Source organism: Muscardinus avellanarius (assembly GCF_963383645.1).
Source record: "Muscardinus avellanarius genome assembly, chromosome: 16".
NCBI classification, from domain to species: Eukaryota; Metazoa; Chordata; class Mammalia; order Rodentia; family Gliridae; genus Muscardinus; species Muscardinus avellanarius.
Window position 1 is genome coordinate 52,199,634 of NC_137802.1, and position 19,110 is coordinate 52,218,743.

At 45.6% G+C, this 19,110-nt stretch overlaps 1 protein-coding gene across 12 annotated transcripts in view; it reads right to left on the reverse strand.

Annotated features, from left to right (window-relative positions):
• The window catches only part of STAT3 (signal transducer and activator of transcription 3), a gene marked incomplete at both ends in the record, with an annotated part of 37,295 nt that extends 21,926 nt beyond the window's left edge, over nucleotides 1-15,369 (reverse strand). For 10 of the 12 annotated variants that reach the window (XM_080713868.1, XM_080713869.1, XM_080713866.1 and 7 more), the window contains 9 exons: nucleotides 1,632-1,724; nucleotides 1,867-2,025; nucleotides 4,311-4,462; nucleotides 4,614-4,708; nucleotides 6,363-6,444; nucleotides 6,582-6,677; nucleotides 11,963-12,061; nucleotides 12,825-12,969; nucleotides 15,242-15,369. In XM_080713868.1, the coding sequence (XP_080569994.1) occupies nucleotides 1,632-1,724; nucleotides 1,867-2,025; nucleotides 4,311-4,462; nucleotides 4,614-4,708; nucleotides 6,363-6,444; nucleotides 6,582-6,677; nucleotides 11,963-12,061; nucleotides 12,825-12,969; nucleotides 15,242-15,369 (1,049 nt within the window). The remainder of the gene's footprint in view (nucleotides 1-1,631; nucleotides 1,725-1,866; nucleotides 2,026-4,310; nucleotides 4,463-4,613; nucleotides 4,709-6,362; nucleotides 6,445-6,581; nucleotides 6,678-11,962; nucleotides 12,062-12,824; nucleotides 12,970-15,241) is intronic. The other 2 variants (XM_080713871.1, XM_080713861.1) reach the window with 2 other exon arrangements.
• Nucleotides 15,370-19,110: the final 3,741 nt, after the last annotated feature.

Genomic DNA, 19,110 nt, shown 5'->3' on the forward strand with positions numbered 1-19,110 from the left:
TTAATCACAATCCCGAATTCCTCTTCTGGCCAAGGCCAGCTTTGACCTTTAACTGAGCATCATTCCTTTAAGCAAAAAGGTACTGAAAAAACCCTAAAAACTAAGGATTTAGGTAAAGTTGTGAGAGATTCCGAAGAGGACAACAAAAAACATTTAATGAAACGTAACAAAGAAACTTGTTCTGCAGCTGGTATTTGTTTCTTTGTTTTGGTGCTGGGTATTGAACTGAGGGGCATTCTATCTCTGAGCTATACCCCCAGCCCTATTATTTTTAAAAATTCTTTATTTTGAAACCAGGTCTCACTGAGTTGCAGAGGGCCTCACTAAGTAGCTGAGGCTGTCCGTGAACCGCGATCCTCCTGTCTCAGCCTCTCAAATGCTGGGATTAGAAGCGGGCGCCACCACGCCCGGCTAATTCTGTATTTTGAGACAGGGTCTCCCTAAATCGCAGAGGACCTCAGTGAGTAGCTGAGGCTGACCGCAAACCTGCCATCCTCTTGTCTCAGCCTCCTAAGTGCTGGGATTTATTTTTTATTTTGAAACAGGGTCTTTGCCAAGTTGCTAAGGCTGGCCTCAAACCTGCAACTCTCCTGTCTTAGCCTCCCAAGTACAGAGATTTCAGGAGTGGGCCACCAGGCTCAGCTGCTTATAACTCAACACAAAGCCAGACATTGTAGCGCATGCTTGTAATCCCTGGACTTGGCCAGCCTCCACTACTTAGTGAGGCCCTCTGCAACTTACTGAGACCCTGTTTCAAAATAAAGAATAAAAAATAGGGTGGGGGTATAATTTGGAAGTAGAATGCCCCTGGGTTCAATCCCCAGTATGGGGGAAAAAAAAGAAAAACTCAACACAAAGCTGAACGTGGTGGTGCATACCTCGGAAGGCTGAGGCAGGAGAATCACAGGTTTGAAGTCAACCTGGGCAACTTACTGAGACACTGTCTCAAAATAAAAAAGGACAGGGGTATATAGCTCAATGGCAGAGCAACCCTGGCTTTAATCCTTGGTACCACACACACAAAAAAAGCAAGCTGATGTCATGCTGACAGATTCCATACCCACAGCAGGAATGCCTGTGAGGCCTGAAAAGAACAACCACCCAGAAGTCAGGCAGAGCGCCAGTGCCTGCTGCCCCACCCACCCAAGGAGCTGAGGTGGGAGAGCTGCTGAGCCCAGGAGGTGGAGGTGGCTAGCCTGGGCCACGCAGCAAGACCTCGCCTCAGGCCGGGCGTGGGGGCACACGCCCATAATCCCCGCGCTTGGGAGGCACAGACAGGAGGATCGCGCAGGTTCAAAGCCAGCCTCACTGGCTTAAGAGACCCTGTTTCCAAATAAAAATATATATATTAAAATAAAAATCGGTCTGGGAGTGTAGCCCAGATGTAGAAGGGTTTCCAGGAACCCCAGTACCACCAAAAAAAAAAAAAAAAAAACTCGTCTCAGAAAAAAGAAAGAGGGTTTAAAAGTGTAGAACACCTGCCTAACCTGCACAAGGCCCGGGGTTCAAGCCACAGCAATGCAAAAAAAAAAAAAAAGAAACCTAAAACAACTCTGGCTACCAACTCTGCTCTGGTTCCAAGAGTGTCCCTCAATAAAATCCCCACCCAAAGCAAGAGGGGTGCGGCCCACCTGACTTTAGTGGTGAACTGGACCCCAGTCTTGATGACTAGTGGCCGGTCCGGATGCATGGGCATACAGGGCTGTCGCTCAACCACAAAGGCACTGAAAGGGGAAAGGACAGATCATCACATGCTACCATGGCAACCAGTCTTCATCCGGTCCTCGCAAACCGGCCAGTCTCTCACTTCAGTACATGATGTTTTTACCCCTTGGAATGAGGGAAGGGGACAGGGTTTCAAGTTACCTTTTCATTAGGTTTCTAAACAGCTCCACGATTCTTTCCTCCAGCATCGGCCTGTGCTGTACAATGGGGTCCCCTTTGTAGGAAACTTTTTGCTGTAATTCCTCCAGTTTCTTAATCTGTTGGCGGGTCTGAAGCTGAGATTCTGCTAGTGAGGTTATCCTGTCAATAAAATAAGAAAATTACCAGTTACCTAAGTGAGTACAAACAGAAGGGAATAACACAGGTATAATACCTCTAAGAAGTGCTGGACGTGGTACCACACACTTATAATCTCAATGTTTGGGAGGCTGAGACAGGAGGATCGTGGTTCGCAGACAGCCTCAGCTACTTAGTGAGGCCCTCTGCAACTCAGTGAGACCCTGTTTCAAATTAAGAATAAAAAATGGGGCTAGGTGTGTAGCTTGGAGGTAGAATGCCCCTGGGTTCCATCTCCAGTGCTGCAAAACAAAACAAAACAAAGAAGAAGAAGAAAAAAAAAACTCTAAGAAGTTCACTGAAATAACAAAGGGGAATTTTCTTTTACTATGGTAAAATATACATAGAATAAAACTGATGAACTTAGCTATTTTATTTTATTGGTGGTACTGGGGGTAGAACCCAGGGGCTTTCTACCTCCCGGCTATACTCCCAGACCTGTTCTATATTTTATTTGGAAATAGGGTCTCACTAAGTTGCTGAGAGCCTAAGAAGCTGAAGCTGGCTTCGAACCTGCATGATCCTGCCTCAGCCTCCCAAGCACTGGGATTATAAGCGTGCGCCACCACACCTGGCTGAACTTAACTATTTTATGGGTATAGTTCAGTGGCATTAATTAAGAAAAAAAATTTATTTTGCCTTCTATTTTATTTTACTTATTTTTTTACATTAACTGGGGATTGAACCCAGAGACATTCTACCTCTGAGCTACACTCCCAGCCCTATTTTTTATTCTTTATTTTGAAACAGGGTCTCACTAAGTTGTGGAGGGCCTCACTAAGTAGCTGAGGCTGACCTGAACCCATGATCCTCCTGTCTCAGCCTCCAGAGTACTGGGATTACAAGCACGTGACACCATACCTGATTAATTCTGCCTTAAAAAAAAAAATAGTCCCTTCCTAAAATTTCAAAGAGAAGGTTGTAGATAAATGAAGAAGTGCTGAAACTTTTAGCACTAGTAGGCATTAACAGAATTATCCCTGGGATGAAGAAGCGTCACCGCCTAGATATAAGTTATCTGACCCCTGTAATCTGGCACTCACTTTCCTCATCTGCACTTGTCCATGTGCCAGAACGTGACGCTGGGAGCGAGAGAAGGCGGGACAGCCTGGGAGACTTGGGTCTGAGCCACTCTGCTGCCTGCTACATGGCAGGCTCGGACGGCTCCTTCTCCACCGCGTCACTGTCTAGTGTCCCCTTGCAAGAAGAGAGGGCTGAAGGGAATAAGCCAGATCAGCGTCAGCCTCAATGGATCAAAAGACATGGCCTTATGTTCCAAAATAGGAACAACTCGTAATAGAGAAAGCGAGCAGAGAGGGAGACAAACCTAAGTCTGTTTCCAAGAACAGAGAGTGTTCATGTCTCTCCTTGACAGTCTACCACCAGCTAATAAAGGCTAAAAGATCTCAAAGAGAGGAGGTAAGAGGACAGGGAAAGGAGAGCTGCAGGGATTTCTGAGCTCCCTAAATCCCTCCTGGCACTTTCTTCCTCCCCTGCCTAGAAGTTAAAGGTTCTTGGTTCAGGAAGCATTTTAAATTGCTTTCAGTAAACTAAGGACACTCAGGTGAGTGAGGATCTAAACAGATGGGTACTCTCACGCAGACATGCCCTAAATTTCTAGTTTTGTGTTTCACGGATCTGGGTTCCCTTTTATGTCAAGCTCCTCCTAGTTTAAGCTGGTGCAACAAGCTTTCACTATAGGGCCTTGCTTGTAAAGTGTGCTCGGTGAAGATTTTTCTGGGTAAATGATATTGGTAAAAGAGCAAGTTACAGATGAGAATACAAAAGAATGAGTCCAGCCAGGCACGGTGGTGCACACTTGTAATCCCAGTACTTGGAGAGCTGAGACAGGAGGATCACAGGTTTGAAGCCCTCAGCAACTTAGTGAGCTTCGGCAACTTAATGAGACCCTGTTTCCAAATAAAAGAATAAAATAAGGCTGGGGGTTCTAGCTCAGAGGTACAATGCCCCTGGGTTCAATTCCCAAGATCACACACACACACACACACACACACACACACACACACACACACACACACACAGTCCCCATCTTAGTGATAAAGTACCACCTTGGGCTGGAGGTATAGCTCAATGGTAGAGCATTTACCTAAGATGCCCAAGGCCCTGTGTTTGATTGCCCGGCACTGTGGAGAAAAGAGAGACGCTACCAATGATTCTGTGGGCCTGCAGTTACAACCATAATTTATCCCAGCTTTCTGGAAGGAAAAAAAGCTTTTCTTATCTCTTACCAGTTCTCCAGACGATCCAGGCAGATGTTGGGCGGGCCTCCAATGCACGCGATCTGCTGTCGCCTCTTCCAGTCAGCCAGCTCTTCATCTGTGAGCGTTTTCTGCACATACTCCATGGCTGACAAAAGCCCTGCCAGCTCACTCACAATGCTCTGGTCGGAAACCAAAACAAAGTCAGAAAATATTTCCCCAAATTATCTCAAACCATGTGCTTTATTTAGCCAGTTCCAGAGAAGGAACTCATGAGAGAGCAGTTCTGCCTCCAGACACCGGAGGCCCCGGGGAAGCCGTCCGGGCGCTTACTCTCCTCATCTGGTCCAGCGCTGTGAGCATCTGCTCCAGCTGCTGCATCTTCTGCCTGGTCACGGACTGGCTGTTCCCATTCAGATCCTGCATGTCTGTGGGAGAAGGAAAGACTTCCTGACCGGAGGAATACTCCCAGCTTTCACGAGAGGGCTCCAGAGTCGGGTGCAATGACACACGCTGGCAATTCAAGCTACTTATAAAGCTAAGGCAAAAAGATGGCAAATTCAAGGTCAACCTGGGCAACTTAGCAAGAATCTCTCAAAAAAACAAAAGAACACAAAAGCTAGGCTGCATTAAACACCAGAAGTCTCCCCACCCCTCGCCATAAAGTCTAAACATGAACTTAAGACAAGCCCTTGAACTCTTAACAGACTCATGTTTTTGTTTTGGGGGGATTTTTTTTTTTTTTTCAGTACTAGAGATGGAACCCAGGGGCATTCTACCTCTGAGTGACATACCCAGCCCTATTTTTTACTTTTGTGTGTGTGTGTGGAGGGGGGGGGGGGTCTGGGGATGGAACCCAGGGGCATTCTTACCTCTGAGCTATATCCCCTGCCCTATTTTTTATTCTTTATTTTGAAACAGGGTCTCACTAAGTTGCAGAGGGCTTCACTAAGTAGCTGAGGCTGTCCGCGAACCACGATCCTCTGGCCTCAGCCTCCCGAATGCTGGGATTATAAGCGTGCACCACCACACCCGGCTTATTCTTTTTTTATTTTTATTTATTTATTTTTGTGCTACTGAGGGTGGAACCCAGGGGCTTTTCTACCTTGGGGCTATATTCCCAGACCTATTTTATACTTTATTTGGAAACAGGGTCTCATTGAGTTGCTGAGAGCCTCACTAAGTAGCTGAGGCTGGCCTCGAACCTGCGAGATCCTCCTGTCTCAGCCTCCCAAGCGCTGGGATTACGAGCATGCGCCACCATGCCTAGCTTATTCTTTATTTTTTGAAAAAGGGTCTGAGTTGCTAAGGGCCTCTTCACTAAGCAGTAATTGAGACTGTCCTTGAATTTCGTCTGAGCCACCCAAATGCTGGGATTACAAGCGTGCGCCACAACGCCCAGCACAGACTCACTTTTTTTTGTTTCTTTTTTTTTTGTGGTACTGGGGGTTGAACCCAAGGCTGTTCTACCTCTGAGCTACATTCCCAACCCTTTTTATTTTATTTGAAAGCAGGTCAAAGTTGTAGAAGGCCTCACTAAGTTGTTGAGGTGGGTTTCAAACCTGCGATCCTCTTGTCTTAGTTTCCCAAGTACTGAGATTACAAGCGTGCACCACCACATCCAGCTTTTTCTTTTTAAATGGGGAGTGAACCTAGGAGCAATTCTACCTCTAAGCTACACCCCCATTATTTTTTATTTTAAAACAGTGTCAAGCCGGGCATGGTGACGCACGCTTGTAATTCCAGCAGTCGGGAGGCTAGGCCAGAGGATCGCGGCTCACGGACAGCCTCAGTTATTTAGTGAGGCCCTCCGCAACTTTGTGAGACCCTGTTTGAAAATAAAGAATAAAATATAAGGCAGGGCGGTGTAGCTTGGAGGTCTGGGTTCCATCCCCAGACTCGAAAAAAAAAAAAAAAAAAAAAAGTGTCTTGCCAAGTCGCTGAGGCTGGCCTCAAACCTGCAGTCCTCCAATCCTCCTGTCTCAGCCTCCCGAGCACTGGTAATACAGGCACGTACCCCTGCACCCAGCAATGAATTCACTTTCTATGGGCAACTTCAACGTCTCATATTCATTCACTTGCCTCCTTGACTCTTGAGGGTTTTATAGTTGAAATCAAAGTCATCCTGGAGATTCTCTACCACTTTCATTTTCTGTTCTAGGTCCTGTTTAAAACAAACAAACCAAAAAAAAATGGGAAGTTTACAAAGGTTGCCTTTAGGAGAATGAAGAACTTCTGAGCGTGAGAAGGTGCAGGCAGGACCCACGCTTGAGCCCCCCCACGACGGGGTCCCCAGCCCACCTGCACGCGCTTGCGCACGTCCTGCAGGTGCTGCTCCAGCATCTGCTGCTTCTCCGTCACCACGGCGGCCGTGGGGTGGTTGGCCTGGCCCCCTTGCTGCCGGAAAGGGGATCGACACATATGTGAACACGTAAAGTACGGGGACGGCAATCCCATCTGGCCTGCCTCCCACGTGTGACCTCGCCTCCCTGCTTGGCTTGGGATCCTGCTGCCACTGGGAGAGGGAGGGAAACAGGCAGCCAAGCCAGGCGTGTGGTGCAGAGGAAGCCCCACGTGGTCTACCTGTGTTGCTGGCTTTTTACTTGCAGGTCATACTATTAACCCATTCTCTGTACTCAAGTAGAGTCCACATGTTGAACTAAGACATGGTCCCTACCTTTAAATAGTTCACGGGTTAAGTACATTTAAAAAATTCAGCCCGGTGTGGTAGTGCGCCCTCGTAACCCCGGGACTTGGGAGGCTGAGACAAGAAGATCACAGGTTTGAGAACAGCCTCAACAAGTAGTGAGACTCATCAACCGAGTGAGAACCCGTTTCAAAATAAAAAAATAAAATAGGGCTGGGGTATAGTTGGAGGTAGAATGCACCTGGGTTCACTCCCCAGAGCAAAAAAAAAAAAAAAAAAAAAAGTTAGCCAGGCGTGGTAGTACACGCTTGTAATCCCAGAATTTGGGAGGCTGAGACAGAAGGATCGTGGTTCGCAGACAACCTCAGCTACTTAGGCCCTTCGCAACTCAGTGAGACCGTTTCCAAATAAAAAATAAGAAATAGGGCTGGGGGTGTAGCTTGGAGGTAAAATGCCTCTGGGTTCCATCCCCAGTACTGCCAAAAAAAAAAAAAATTAACAATAGACTGGAAGTTTAGCTCAGTGGCTTCTTAACAAGTATGTGATTTCCAGCATCACAAAAATAAAAAATAAACTTAGAACAACAAATGACAGCATATGTAATGCCTCTTTAAACAGGGTGGGCAATACATTTCTGTTTCTGAAAAGGCCAAGTTAGCCCATGAAACTTAAACAATAGGTTTGGGGCTGGGATGTAGCTCAGTGGCAGAGCACTTGCCTGGCAAGTGCAACGCCCTGGGTTTGATCCCCAGTCCAAAAAGATTAAAAAAAAAAAAAAAAAAAAAGACTCCCCTAAATCCCCCCCCGAAATTAAGCTAAGAACACAAGGGAAGAAAAAAGAAAAATGGATAGGTTTTGTCAAGAAACAGTAATAAAACATCTTTAACAGTAAAGACCATGTAAAAGCTACAGAGATCAAGAGAGAGTGGTAGTGGCCTAAGGATAGAGATGGCAATCAACAGACAGCACTGAGAGTCCAGGAAAGATGCTATCTACTTAGGTTTGTAAGCTAGGAATCCTGAGGCAGCCGATTTCTCTCAAATCAAACTCCAGTGCCTGGGGCTCAGTTTAGTCTCTGGCTGCTGATCGCTTTGCTTCTAATCTCTGACTTCCAGTTTGTTCTCTACAATGCTACCAGAAGTCTCCAAAAGAGATGAACATGGCCGTTTAAAGGGACCCGTGCTCTCCCATTCCCATTCCTACTCATAGAAGTCCTGGGAGGGCCACCACCACCCCTCTTGTTCTCCCTGTGGGGAGAGCGATTCATCTGAGTCATAAGATTGAAAGGCTGCACAGAAATCTTCAAAGAGCGCATCTCCGAAGCTGCTGCCTCCCCTCTCTCCCTCCTGCCTTCCTGAGCATGCCTGGGTCAGGAGCAAGGCCCTAGTTCCTAGAAGCAGTTCTAGAAGCCTTTTCCCTTCCACCCGGATTAAAGGGTTTTAGTCTATGGTCTCTGAACCTTCACAGGGAGGTATGCCCTGCAAACTCTCTCTCCACTCCACATTCTCACTGGGGAAACAGGCATCAGAAGGCCCCTGTGGTTACCGGTTTAAGCCATGCTTTCCAGCCTAGTTCTACTAGAAATAAAGCTATTTTCATCTGTACTTGGCTTCCATGTCTATTTCTTAATTGGTATCATACTTAAAGGAAGAAAACAGAGATGATTAATTATTACTCTCAAAAATCTGCCTCTAGCTAGGCATGGTGGTGTACACTTGTAATCCCGGTACTTGAGAGACTGAGACAGGAAGATTGCAGGTTCGTGGCCAGTCTCAGCTACTTAGTGAGCCCCTCTGCAACTTAGTAAGACCCCGTTTCAAAATAATAATAATAATAATAATAATAATAATAATAATAATAAGTGCTGGGGATATAGCTCAATGGGTAGAATGCCCCTGGGTTCAATACCCAGGGGCACCTGCCTCTAGTCCTACTATAGAAACTCCACCGGCCGGGGTGCAGCTCAGTGGTGGAGCACTCGCCTGGTTTGTGCGAGGCTTTGGGTTTGACCCCATGCACTACAAAGACGAACGAGCAAAGAAAAAACTACTGGCTCTTACATGTGCAAACATCTCAGCCCAGCACACAGACAGTCCACACGACCTGGTAACAACTTGGACTTTCCCTGCCTGTGCTTCTGTCGCCCCTAGCTGTTCACTTCTCTCCCTTTCAGGGCACTTCCACACTTCACCTCCGCTCACGCCGTCTGCTCAGCCTGGTGCGTGCGTCTGTCCAAGCGCAACTGCGCTCATTCACCTTCAAACTCGCCTCCAGTGCTCACTTCCTGTGAAGCCCCGTGCAACTTCCTTGGATAAAATGACTCAGGGCCTCTTCCGTGTTTCTCACTTTGAGTGTTCATCTGTGCATCTCTAATCCCAACTAGCCCGAGAGCCCCTGGATGGCATGAGTTACATCTTTGCTTCTATCTCTGTGCTTTCTCCTATGCTGCACATTTAAGAATGTGCTAGATGGTGTGAACAGAAAATAACAGCAAAGCCGGGTGTGGTGCCGCACACTTGTAAACCCTGTACTTGGAAGGCTGACACAGGAGGATTGCAGGTTCAAAGCCAGCCTCCGCAACTGAGTGAGGCTTTCAGCAACTTAGTGAGATCCTCTTTCCAAATAAGAAATAAAAATGGCTGTGGGTTGCAGGCTGGAGGTAGAATGCCTCTGGGTTCAATCCACAGGACCAAAACAAAACAAAACAAAACAGCAAGGGCTGAGATAAGACCACAGATCTCCACCTTACAGGTATCAGAGGTTGCTACATTTTCTCTCAGGGCCAAGTGGTAAATATTTTTAGTTTGCTGAGTCTTATATTCTTTGTGTCACTGCAGCATGAAAGCAGCCACAGAAAATGCATAAATGAATTAATGTGGGTAGGTTAAAAAATCTTCATTTAAAAAATAAGCCAATTGCCAGGCGTGGTGGCGCACGCTTGTAATCCCAGCGCTTGGAAGACTGAGACAGGAGGATCGCACGGGTTCGAAGCCAGCCTCAGCTACTTAGTGAGGCTCTCAGCAACTCAGTGAGACCCTGTTTCCAAATAAAGTATAAAATGGGTCTGGGAGTATAGCCCGGAGGTAGAAAGCCCCCTGAGTTCCACCCTAGTGCCACAAAATAATAATAATGATAATAATAATAATAATAATAATAACAACAACAACAACAACAAGCCAAAAGCAATGTTATGTGTCTGTAATCCCAGTTACTCTGGAGGCTGAGGCAGAATGATCCCTTGGGCCTGGACTCAGGGCCAGCCTGGGCAATCTGGTAGAAGCCTATAGCTTAAGCAAAAAATTTAAAAAAGCAGCAGGTTGGATTTGGACCAGGGTCAGTCTATAGACTCTGATCTATAGGATTAAGGACATTCTTGGGATAGCTACTGCTTTTCTACCTCCCATGTGAAACTTGGAGCCTATATCCAATCTGACTCAGATAAAGTGTTTATATCTTGGGGGACAGGATGAAGACATGAAGAACCTATCAAGAGAAAACCGTAGTGGCACACAGGCAAGCATTTCTTTGTCAACCCCGTGGTTTGCAGGGCACAGAACAGTACATGTTATCAGTGCTGGCGCCCCCCACACACAATGGGCACATCGGTTTTCTGCTGAAGAGTCTTCAATGGCCCCACTTCTCACCGTAGTGGTGATGATGGTGATGGTGCTGGGCGGCAGCCGCAGAAGGCACCTATTCCACGTTTGTGTGTCAGATACTACTCTAAGCGTCGTTATACAGAGGGATCAGCTGAAGTCTGTGATGTAAGAGCTGCTGACACTCGAGGAAGACGGGGAGTAAATCAGGCCCTTAAGGTTACATGGTGAGCGGCAGCAAGGCGGAGGGCAAGCCAAGCAACGTGGTGCCTGTGCTAACTGTCCCCGAGTCCCAGCTGCTAGGTCTTTCTTCATTAATTTAATGAACCACATGAATAGAAATCCCAATGCTGAGCTACCCTTCTCATTCCTATACTATAAATACCCATCCTCTGCAAGATGCAAAAATCCTAACTATTTTCTTTACCTATACTGTTTTTCTTTTTCTTTTTTTTTTTTTTTTTTGGTGGTACTGGGAGTGGAACCCAGAGGCTTTCTACCTCCGGGCTATACTCCCAGACCTATTTAATACTTTATTTGGAAACAGGGTCTCACTAAGTTGCTGAGAGCCTCACTAAGTAGCTGAGGCTGGCTTTGAACCCGTGCGATCCTCCTGTCTCAGCCTCCCAAGTGCTGGGATTAAAAGCGTGCGCCATCACGCCTGGCTGGCTTTTTTTTTTTTCTTTTAAGAATTTGATATGAACATTATTCTAAGCCTCATGAAATACTCAACCAATCTGGTTTTTCTAAACTTTGAAAGAGTTTGAATGATTTTGAAACAATCCATGCTATGAAAGTTTTCAGAATAAATTTTTTTTTGTATGTGTGGTACTGGGGATTGAACCAGGGACATTCTACCTCCAGCCTACACTCCCAGCCCTATTTTGATTTGGAAACAAGGTCTCACTAAGTTGCTGAGGCTGGCTTTGAATCTGCGATCCTCCTCAGTCTCTACTGGGATTACAGATGTGTGCTACCATGCCTGGCTAGAACAAAGCTTTTTCGCTTTTTTTTTCCCCCCTGTGGTACTACGATTGAATCCAGAGGCGTTCTACCTTTGAGATACACTCCCAGCCTGACTTTATTTCTTATTTGGAAACAAAGTCTTGCTAGGTTGATGTGTGTCTCATTACTTGCTAAGGCTGTCCTTGAACCTGCGATCCTCCTGCCTCAGCCGCCCAAGTACAGGGATTACAAGTGTGTGTAACCACACTTGCCTTAGAACAAAACTTTTAACCACTGGGCTAATTGACTGTTTTGGTGGGATGGGGGGATATACTTTTTAAATGTCTTTTTCAATGGGTTTTTTATGGCCATTGATCTATTGTAAGTCTCCTCTACTCTTTTTAGTGTATTTAATAATTGGTATTTTTTTTTAATACTTTCTTGTTTGACTTTCCATGTCTTCCAGGCTCGTTCTGTTTCTTCTCAGGTCTCACCTGGGCTGCAGTGGCTGCGGTCTGAAGGAGTCGGGACTCTTCCCACAAGCACCGGGCCACGATTCGGGCAATCTCCATCGGTTTCTCAAGATACCTGCTCTGTAAGGAGGAGAGAAAGACAGTGAAAAGCTGCCCAGACTATGGAGACACTTTGCTAACTTAGGGCTAATTTTTGCATTAGCCACGGAAAACCTCATATGTACAGTACGTTACCCAGGTCTTACAAGGAGGTGGCTGGCTTCGTCTAGGAGCATCCAATTAATGGCCAAATTTTAACATTTAAAAGTAAAAATCAAGCTGGGTGTGGTGGTGCAAGCACTTGTAATCCCAGCATTCACAAGGCTGAGACCAGAGGATCATGGTTGGCAGACAGCCTCAGCTACTAAGCGAGGCCCTTTGTAACTAAGTGAGACCCTGTTTGGAAATTAGAAAGAATTAAAAAATAGTGCTGGGGGTGTCACTTGGAGGTGTAATGCCTCTGGGGTTCCATCCCCGGTACCGCAAAAAAGAATAATATAATAAAAGTAAGAATCATGCAGGGCGTGGTGGCGCACGCTTGTAATCCCAGCATTTGGGAGGCTGAGACAGGAGGCTCCAGGTTCACGGCCAGCCTCAGCTACTTAGTGAGGCCCTCTGCAACTCAGTGAGACCCTGTTTCAAAATAAAGAATAAAAAAACAGGGCTGGGAGTGTAACTCAAGAGGTAGAAGGCCCCTGGGTTCCATCCCCAGTACCGTAAAAAAAAAAAAAAAAGTACAAGATTGGTTCTCATTATTTAGCAAAAAAGCACATCAGGAAAAGAGAGCGGCCACCCTTCTCTGCAGGTCCCAGGTGTGTCTCCCTCCACTCGCTTCCCATCACACCTGAAGGAATTGCTTGATTCTTCGCAGATTGTGCTGATAGAGGACATTGGACTCCTGTAGGAAGCGGCTGTACTGCTGGTCAATCTCACCCAAGAGGTTATGAAACACCAACGTGGCATGTGATTCTTTGCTGGCAGCATAGGCCCTAGGAAAATGAAGTGCAGTGAAAATGATCCTGACACCTACACACACACCTACACACACACACACACACACACACACACACACACACACACCAACTGAGGAGGCAACAAAGAAGGCAAACCTGATTCCACAGCCCAGGCACCAGTCATCATTTTCCACTCTTCTGGCTCAGTCACAACAAATGCCATCGATGAAATAAGTGCTAACACTTATCCCAGATGTCACGTCACTCTCATCATCCATAAATATAAAACATTTGAACAGCCAGGCATGGTGGTGCACACCTGTAATCCCAGTACTTGGGAGGCTGAGATAGGAGGATCAGAGGTTTGAGGCCAGCCTTGGCAGCTGAGCAAGACTCTCAGAAACTTAGTGAGATCCTATTTAAAAAACAACTGTGTGTATGGGGGGGGGGGCACTGGGGATTGAACCCAGGGGCATTTTACGTCTAAGCTACACCCCTAGTCCTATTTTTTTAGTCTGAAATAGGGTCTCACTAAGTTGCTGAGGCTGTCTGGAAAATTGTGATCTTCCTGTCTCAGTCCTGTACTGGGATTACAGGCATGTGCCACCGTGCCTGGCTTTTTAAAATTTTTTAAATAAATAAATAAGCCAGCCCTTCTGGCTTATTTTTAGTGAGGCCCTCCACAATTTAGTGAGACCCTGTGTCAAAATCAAGAATAAAAAATAGGGCTGGAGGTGTAGCTCGGGGTTAGAATGCCCCTTGGTTCCATTCCCAGTATCAATCAATAAATTAATTAAATAAATAAATAGTGCTAGAGGCATAGCTCAGAGGTAGAATGTCCCTGGGTTCAATCCCCAGTAATGACACAGACAAAAATAAAAAATATTAGAAGAAAGTGAACAGATAGGCTCTTTTGTTTGCTTTAAATTCTCAGTCAACTCTGTGGTTGGATTATTAGCACAAATAAGTGCTTATTAGCATAATAAACAATTTCAGGCTGGGATGGCCAGTCTCCAGCATTTCTGAATCACCTCTTTGGGCCTTCACCAAATCAGGGTATGCATTCTGGAAAAACTAAGTCATATTAACATAGGCCTAAATAAACCAAAATTAACAAGCGTATCTATACACACTAAAGTGAAGAAAACAGTTGCCATCATCCCCCTATGAGTAGAATTTATTTACCCAGTGTCTTTCCTTAACTGAAAGGTTATGAGGGGGCTGGGATGCAGCTCAGTGGCAAAGCGCCTGCCTTGCAGGTGTGGCACCCTGACTTTGATTCCCAAGTTCCAAAAAGACAGAAAAAAAAAAAGTGTAAGGACCCAAACTTTGTTAACAAAATTCTCAGATAAAAATATTTCTGCCGGGTGTGGTGGTGCACACTTGTAACCCGCGCTTGAGAGGTAAAGACAGGAGGATTGCACAGGTTCGAAGCCAGCAAGGCTGGCTTAAGAGACCCTGTTTCCAAATAAAAATATTTAAAAAAAAAATAGGTCTGGGAGTGTAGCCCAGAGGTAGAGGGGTTTCCAGGAACCCCAGTACCACCAAACATATATATATATTTCTACCAGTAATCCCAGCACTCAGGAGGCTGAGACCGGAGGATCACAGTTTGCGGACAGCCTCAGCTACTTAGTGAGGCCCTCCGCAATTTAGTGACGCCCTGTTTCAAAATAAAGAATAAAAAATAGGGTAGAGGGTGCATCTCAGAGGCCGAATAGCCCTGGGTTCCATCCCCAGACCCGCAAAAAAAAAAAATAATAATAATAATAATAATAATAATAATAATAATATTTGTACCACAATAGTGAAATATCAGAATACACAGAGGCTCTTCCCAAGTAAAAGAGATTCAATCAACACTCAAAACATCTACCTCAGCTGTAATCCCAGTACTTGGGAGGCTGAGACAGGAGGATTACAGGTTTAAAACTAGTCTCAGAAACTTAGTGAGACTGTCAACAACCTAGTGAGACCCTGTTTCAAAAAAAAAAAAAAAAAAAGGGCTGGGTATATGGCTCAGAGGTAAAATGCCCCTGGGTTCAATCCTCAGCATCACAAAACAAAACAACAACAATAAAAAAAAAACTATGCCCAAGCAGGTTACAAAAGACAACTGCCTAATGCCCTCCTAATATAGAATATGCCTTATAAGACTAAAGTCAGCGCTTGTCTCCTGATCTCTTTTTTCCATCACCTGTACTTACAGGGGATGAAATGGTTAGCAAAACATGAAGCTGGAACAGACTGTGTCTCTCAACTCAAACCAAGCCTTAACAATCCGGGGAGTTTCCCAAGGAGGACGTACCAATCTTGACTCTCGATCCAAGGTGCCAGAAACTGCCGCAGCTCCATGGGGAAGCTGTCACTGTACAGCTGATGGAGCTGCTCCAGGTACCTGGTGTCCAGCTGCTGCAGCTGATTCCACTGGGCCATCCTGCTGCGGGTGGAGGTCCCAGCTGTAAAACAAAGTGTCCACGTCACCACACGCCCCAGGGGTGGCAATTTGGAAATCCCCGTCCACCCAACACAGGTGTCAGGTCACCTTTCAATCATCACAGGGGATGATTAAAAAAAGTGTTTTGGGACGGGTACTTGATGCTTTTGCCAGTTTAAACAGGGCATATACATTCTCTTCTGGAACATCACAGCTTCTTTTAAACAGTGATGACAAGTATACGTGAGGGCAAGTTCTAGAATTCATTATCTATCGGAGGCATGTGAGGCTGGAAAATTAAAGTTCAAGGTTTCTATTTCCTTGCCTATAAAATGGAGGTCAGCCCCTTTAGGGTTGCTGAGAAAATAATTTCTTTTTTTCTGTGTGTGTGTGGGGGGGGGGGGGAGGTTACTGGGTGTTGAACCCAGGAATATTCTAGCCCTGAGCTACACCAGAAGCTTTTCTTTTTTTTTTTAATCCTGAGACAGGGTCTTGCTAAGTTGCCCAGAAGGCCTCGAAATTGGGATCCTCCTGCCTCAGCCTTGTAAGTAGCTGGGAATTAAAGGTGTGGACCACTGTGCCCAGCTTGAGATACTATTCCTAAAGCTCACAACTCAATGCACACATAATAGATGCTCGATAAATGCCAATTTCTTTATTTCTACCCCACACTTCTTTTAGGTTAACTGTCAAGTATACACACTTTACTTACACTAAGACCAAAATATAGAATGTAGATATTCAGGGAGGACCAATCACTAATTCCGAGAGTATAGGTTTAAAAGGCTTAGTAAAGCCAGCTGTGGTGGTACAAACCTATAATCCCAGTACTTGGGATTATGACACAAGAAGGTTGCAGGTTTGAAGCCAGCCTCAGCCAGTAGTCAGACTCGGCAAACTAGAGACTGTTTCAAAAGAAAAATGGAATAGGGCTGCTGGGAGTATAGCTCAGAGGTAGAAGCCTCTGAGAAGAAGAAGAAGAAAGAAGAAGAAAGAAGAAGAAGAAAGAAGAAAGAAGAAAGAAGGAGGAGGAGGAGGAGGAGGAGGAGGAGGAAGAAGAAGAAGAAGAAGAAGAAGAAGAAGAAGAAGAAGAAGAAGAAGAAGAAGAAGAAGAAGAAGTAGTAGTAGTGGAGGAGGAAGAGGAGGAGGAGGAGGAGGAGAAAGAAGAAGAAGAAGAAAAAGAAGAAGAGGAGGAGGAGGAGGAAAGAAAAAAAAAGAAAAAGACATGTGCCTGGGATTCTTTCACTCAGTAAAAAGAAATTTTGTGGGCCGGGCGTGGTGGCGCACGCTTGTAATCCCCACGCTTGGGAGGCGGAGACAGGAGCATCGCACAGGTTCGAAGCCAGCCACGTGCGCTGGCTTAGGAGACCCTGTTTCCAAAATGAAAATATAAAAAAATAGGTCTGGGAGTGTAGCCCGGAGGTAGAAAGGCTTCCAGGAACCCCAGTACCACCAAAAAAAAAAAAAAAGAAATTGTTTTTTATCTCTAGGTCTAGGATGAGAAAGAAGGGAAGCTAAATACCAGTTTTACGGATTGTTCTTAGACTCGTCAATATGCCAGCAGAATGCTCAGGTACGAGGAACCAACCCAGCTAGTAACTTTCAGTCCTCTTTCTGAATGGTTTGAGCATTAGAAATACCAAGACAGACCAAGTAATCTTGGGGAAAATCTAAAAATAGCTACAAGTGCAAGACTAAGGAGTGGCACGTGTACACCAAACTCTACCCGGAATGCAGGCTTGGCCACGGCACGCGCTCCGGACCGCAGCACTGTGGCCCCGCTTCTGACCATCACGGAGACGCCGAGGGCCACAGATCCCACAGCATTCACATCAGGGCCACCTTAAAACCTGCCCCCTAGACTGAAAGCATCGTGATCTGCTTTCTTTCTCAGGACCTGATTTGCATAGAAATCTGTATGCCAGTTTAAGGAGATTCTACTGCATGTAGATATAATGAAACTCCATGTGTGGGGGAGGGGGTACTGGAGATGGAACCCAGGCACATTCTACCTCTGAGCTACACCCTCAGCCCTATTTTATTTTTTTTGGTAGTACTGGGGTTCCTGGAAGCCCTTCTACCTCCGAGCTACGCTCCCAGACCTATTTTTATACTTTAAAATTTGGAAACAGGGTCTCTTAAGCCAGCAAGGCTGGCTTTGAACCTGCGCAATCCTCCTATCTCCGCCTCCCAAGCGCAGGGATTACAAACGTGTGCCACCACGCCTGACCCCCAGCCCTATTTTTTATTCTTTATTTTAAAACAGGGTCTCACTACTGAGCTGCAAAGGGACTCACTAAATAACTGAGGTATCCACAAACCATGATCCTCTCGTCTCAGCCTCCCAAATACTGGATTACAAACATGCGCCACCATGCCCAGCTTTTTTTTTTTTTTCAGTACTGGAGATGGAACCCAGGGGTATTCTACCTCCGAGCTACACTCCCATCCCTATTTTATTCTTTATTTTGAAACAGGGTCTCACACTAAGTTGCAAAGGGCCTCACTAAGTAGCTGAGGCTGTTCGCAAACCGCAATCTTCCTGTCTCAGCCTCTGAAATGCTATGGGGTCTCACTAAGTTGCTGAGGGTGGTCTCAAACCTGTGATCCTCTTGTGTCTGTCTCAGTCTCCCAAGTACTGAGATTACAAACATGCACCACTATGCCCAGCTTTAGTGTGTGTGTGTGTGTGTGTGTGTGTGTGTGTGTGTGAGAGAGAGAGAGACTGGGAACTGAACAGGGGAATTCTACCTCCAAGCTATACCCCTATTTTTTAATTTTTTTCACTGTGTGTGTGTGTGTGTGTGTGTGTGTGTGTGTGTGTGTGTATGTGTGTGTGTGTTACTGGGGATGGAACCCAGGGGCTTTCTACCTCTGGGCTACACTCCCAGACCTATTTTATATTTTATTTGGAAACAGGGTCTCACTAAGTTGCTGAGAGCCTCACTAAGTAACTGAGGCTGGCTTCCAACCTGCATGATCCTCCTGTCTCAGCCTCCCAAGTACTGGGATTACAAGCATGCACCACGCCTGCCTTTATGTTTTATTTTGAAACAGAGTCTCACTAAGTTGCAGAGGGCCTCAGGAGGTTACTGAGGTGGGCAGCAAACCTGCAATCTTCCTGTCTCAGCCTCCCCAACACCAGAATTATAGGCATGTGCCACCACACCCAGCTTAATTGTGCTATTTCTTAAACTGAGACCACTAGCACTTTTTTATTTTTCCCATAAAATTACAACACCAAGCTGGGTGTGGTGGCACACACTTGTAATTTCAGTTCTTGGGAGGCTGACCCAGGAGGATCCGGGTTCACAATCAAACTCAGCTACTTAGTGAGGCCCTCTGCAGCTGGGGATGTAGCTCAGAGGTTATATGCTCCTGGGTTCAATCTTCAGTACTGAAAAAAAAAAAAAAAATTACAACACCAAGAATGACTAGTTTTTTTCTTAGTGTAATCACCATAGGTAATACTATAATACTCTCCTACATGAAAGTAAAATTATTCTAAATTAAAGCCAAAGAATAGGTAATATTTCCAAGAAAAGCAAGAGCAAGCACTCAATTGGTTATCTATCAGCTGCTTAGCTACAAACCATATTTCATTAATAGTAGCCACAGAGCAATCAGACCAAAGGTTCTTCACAACAACAGAATATCCTTAAAAGACTAGCCAAACTGTCTGGGAGAGTCTGTGCCAACTAGCTTTGCTGTAACTGTTTTCCTGGAAAGAAAAATGTGAA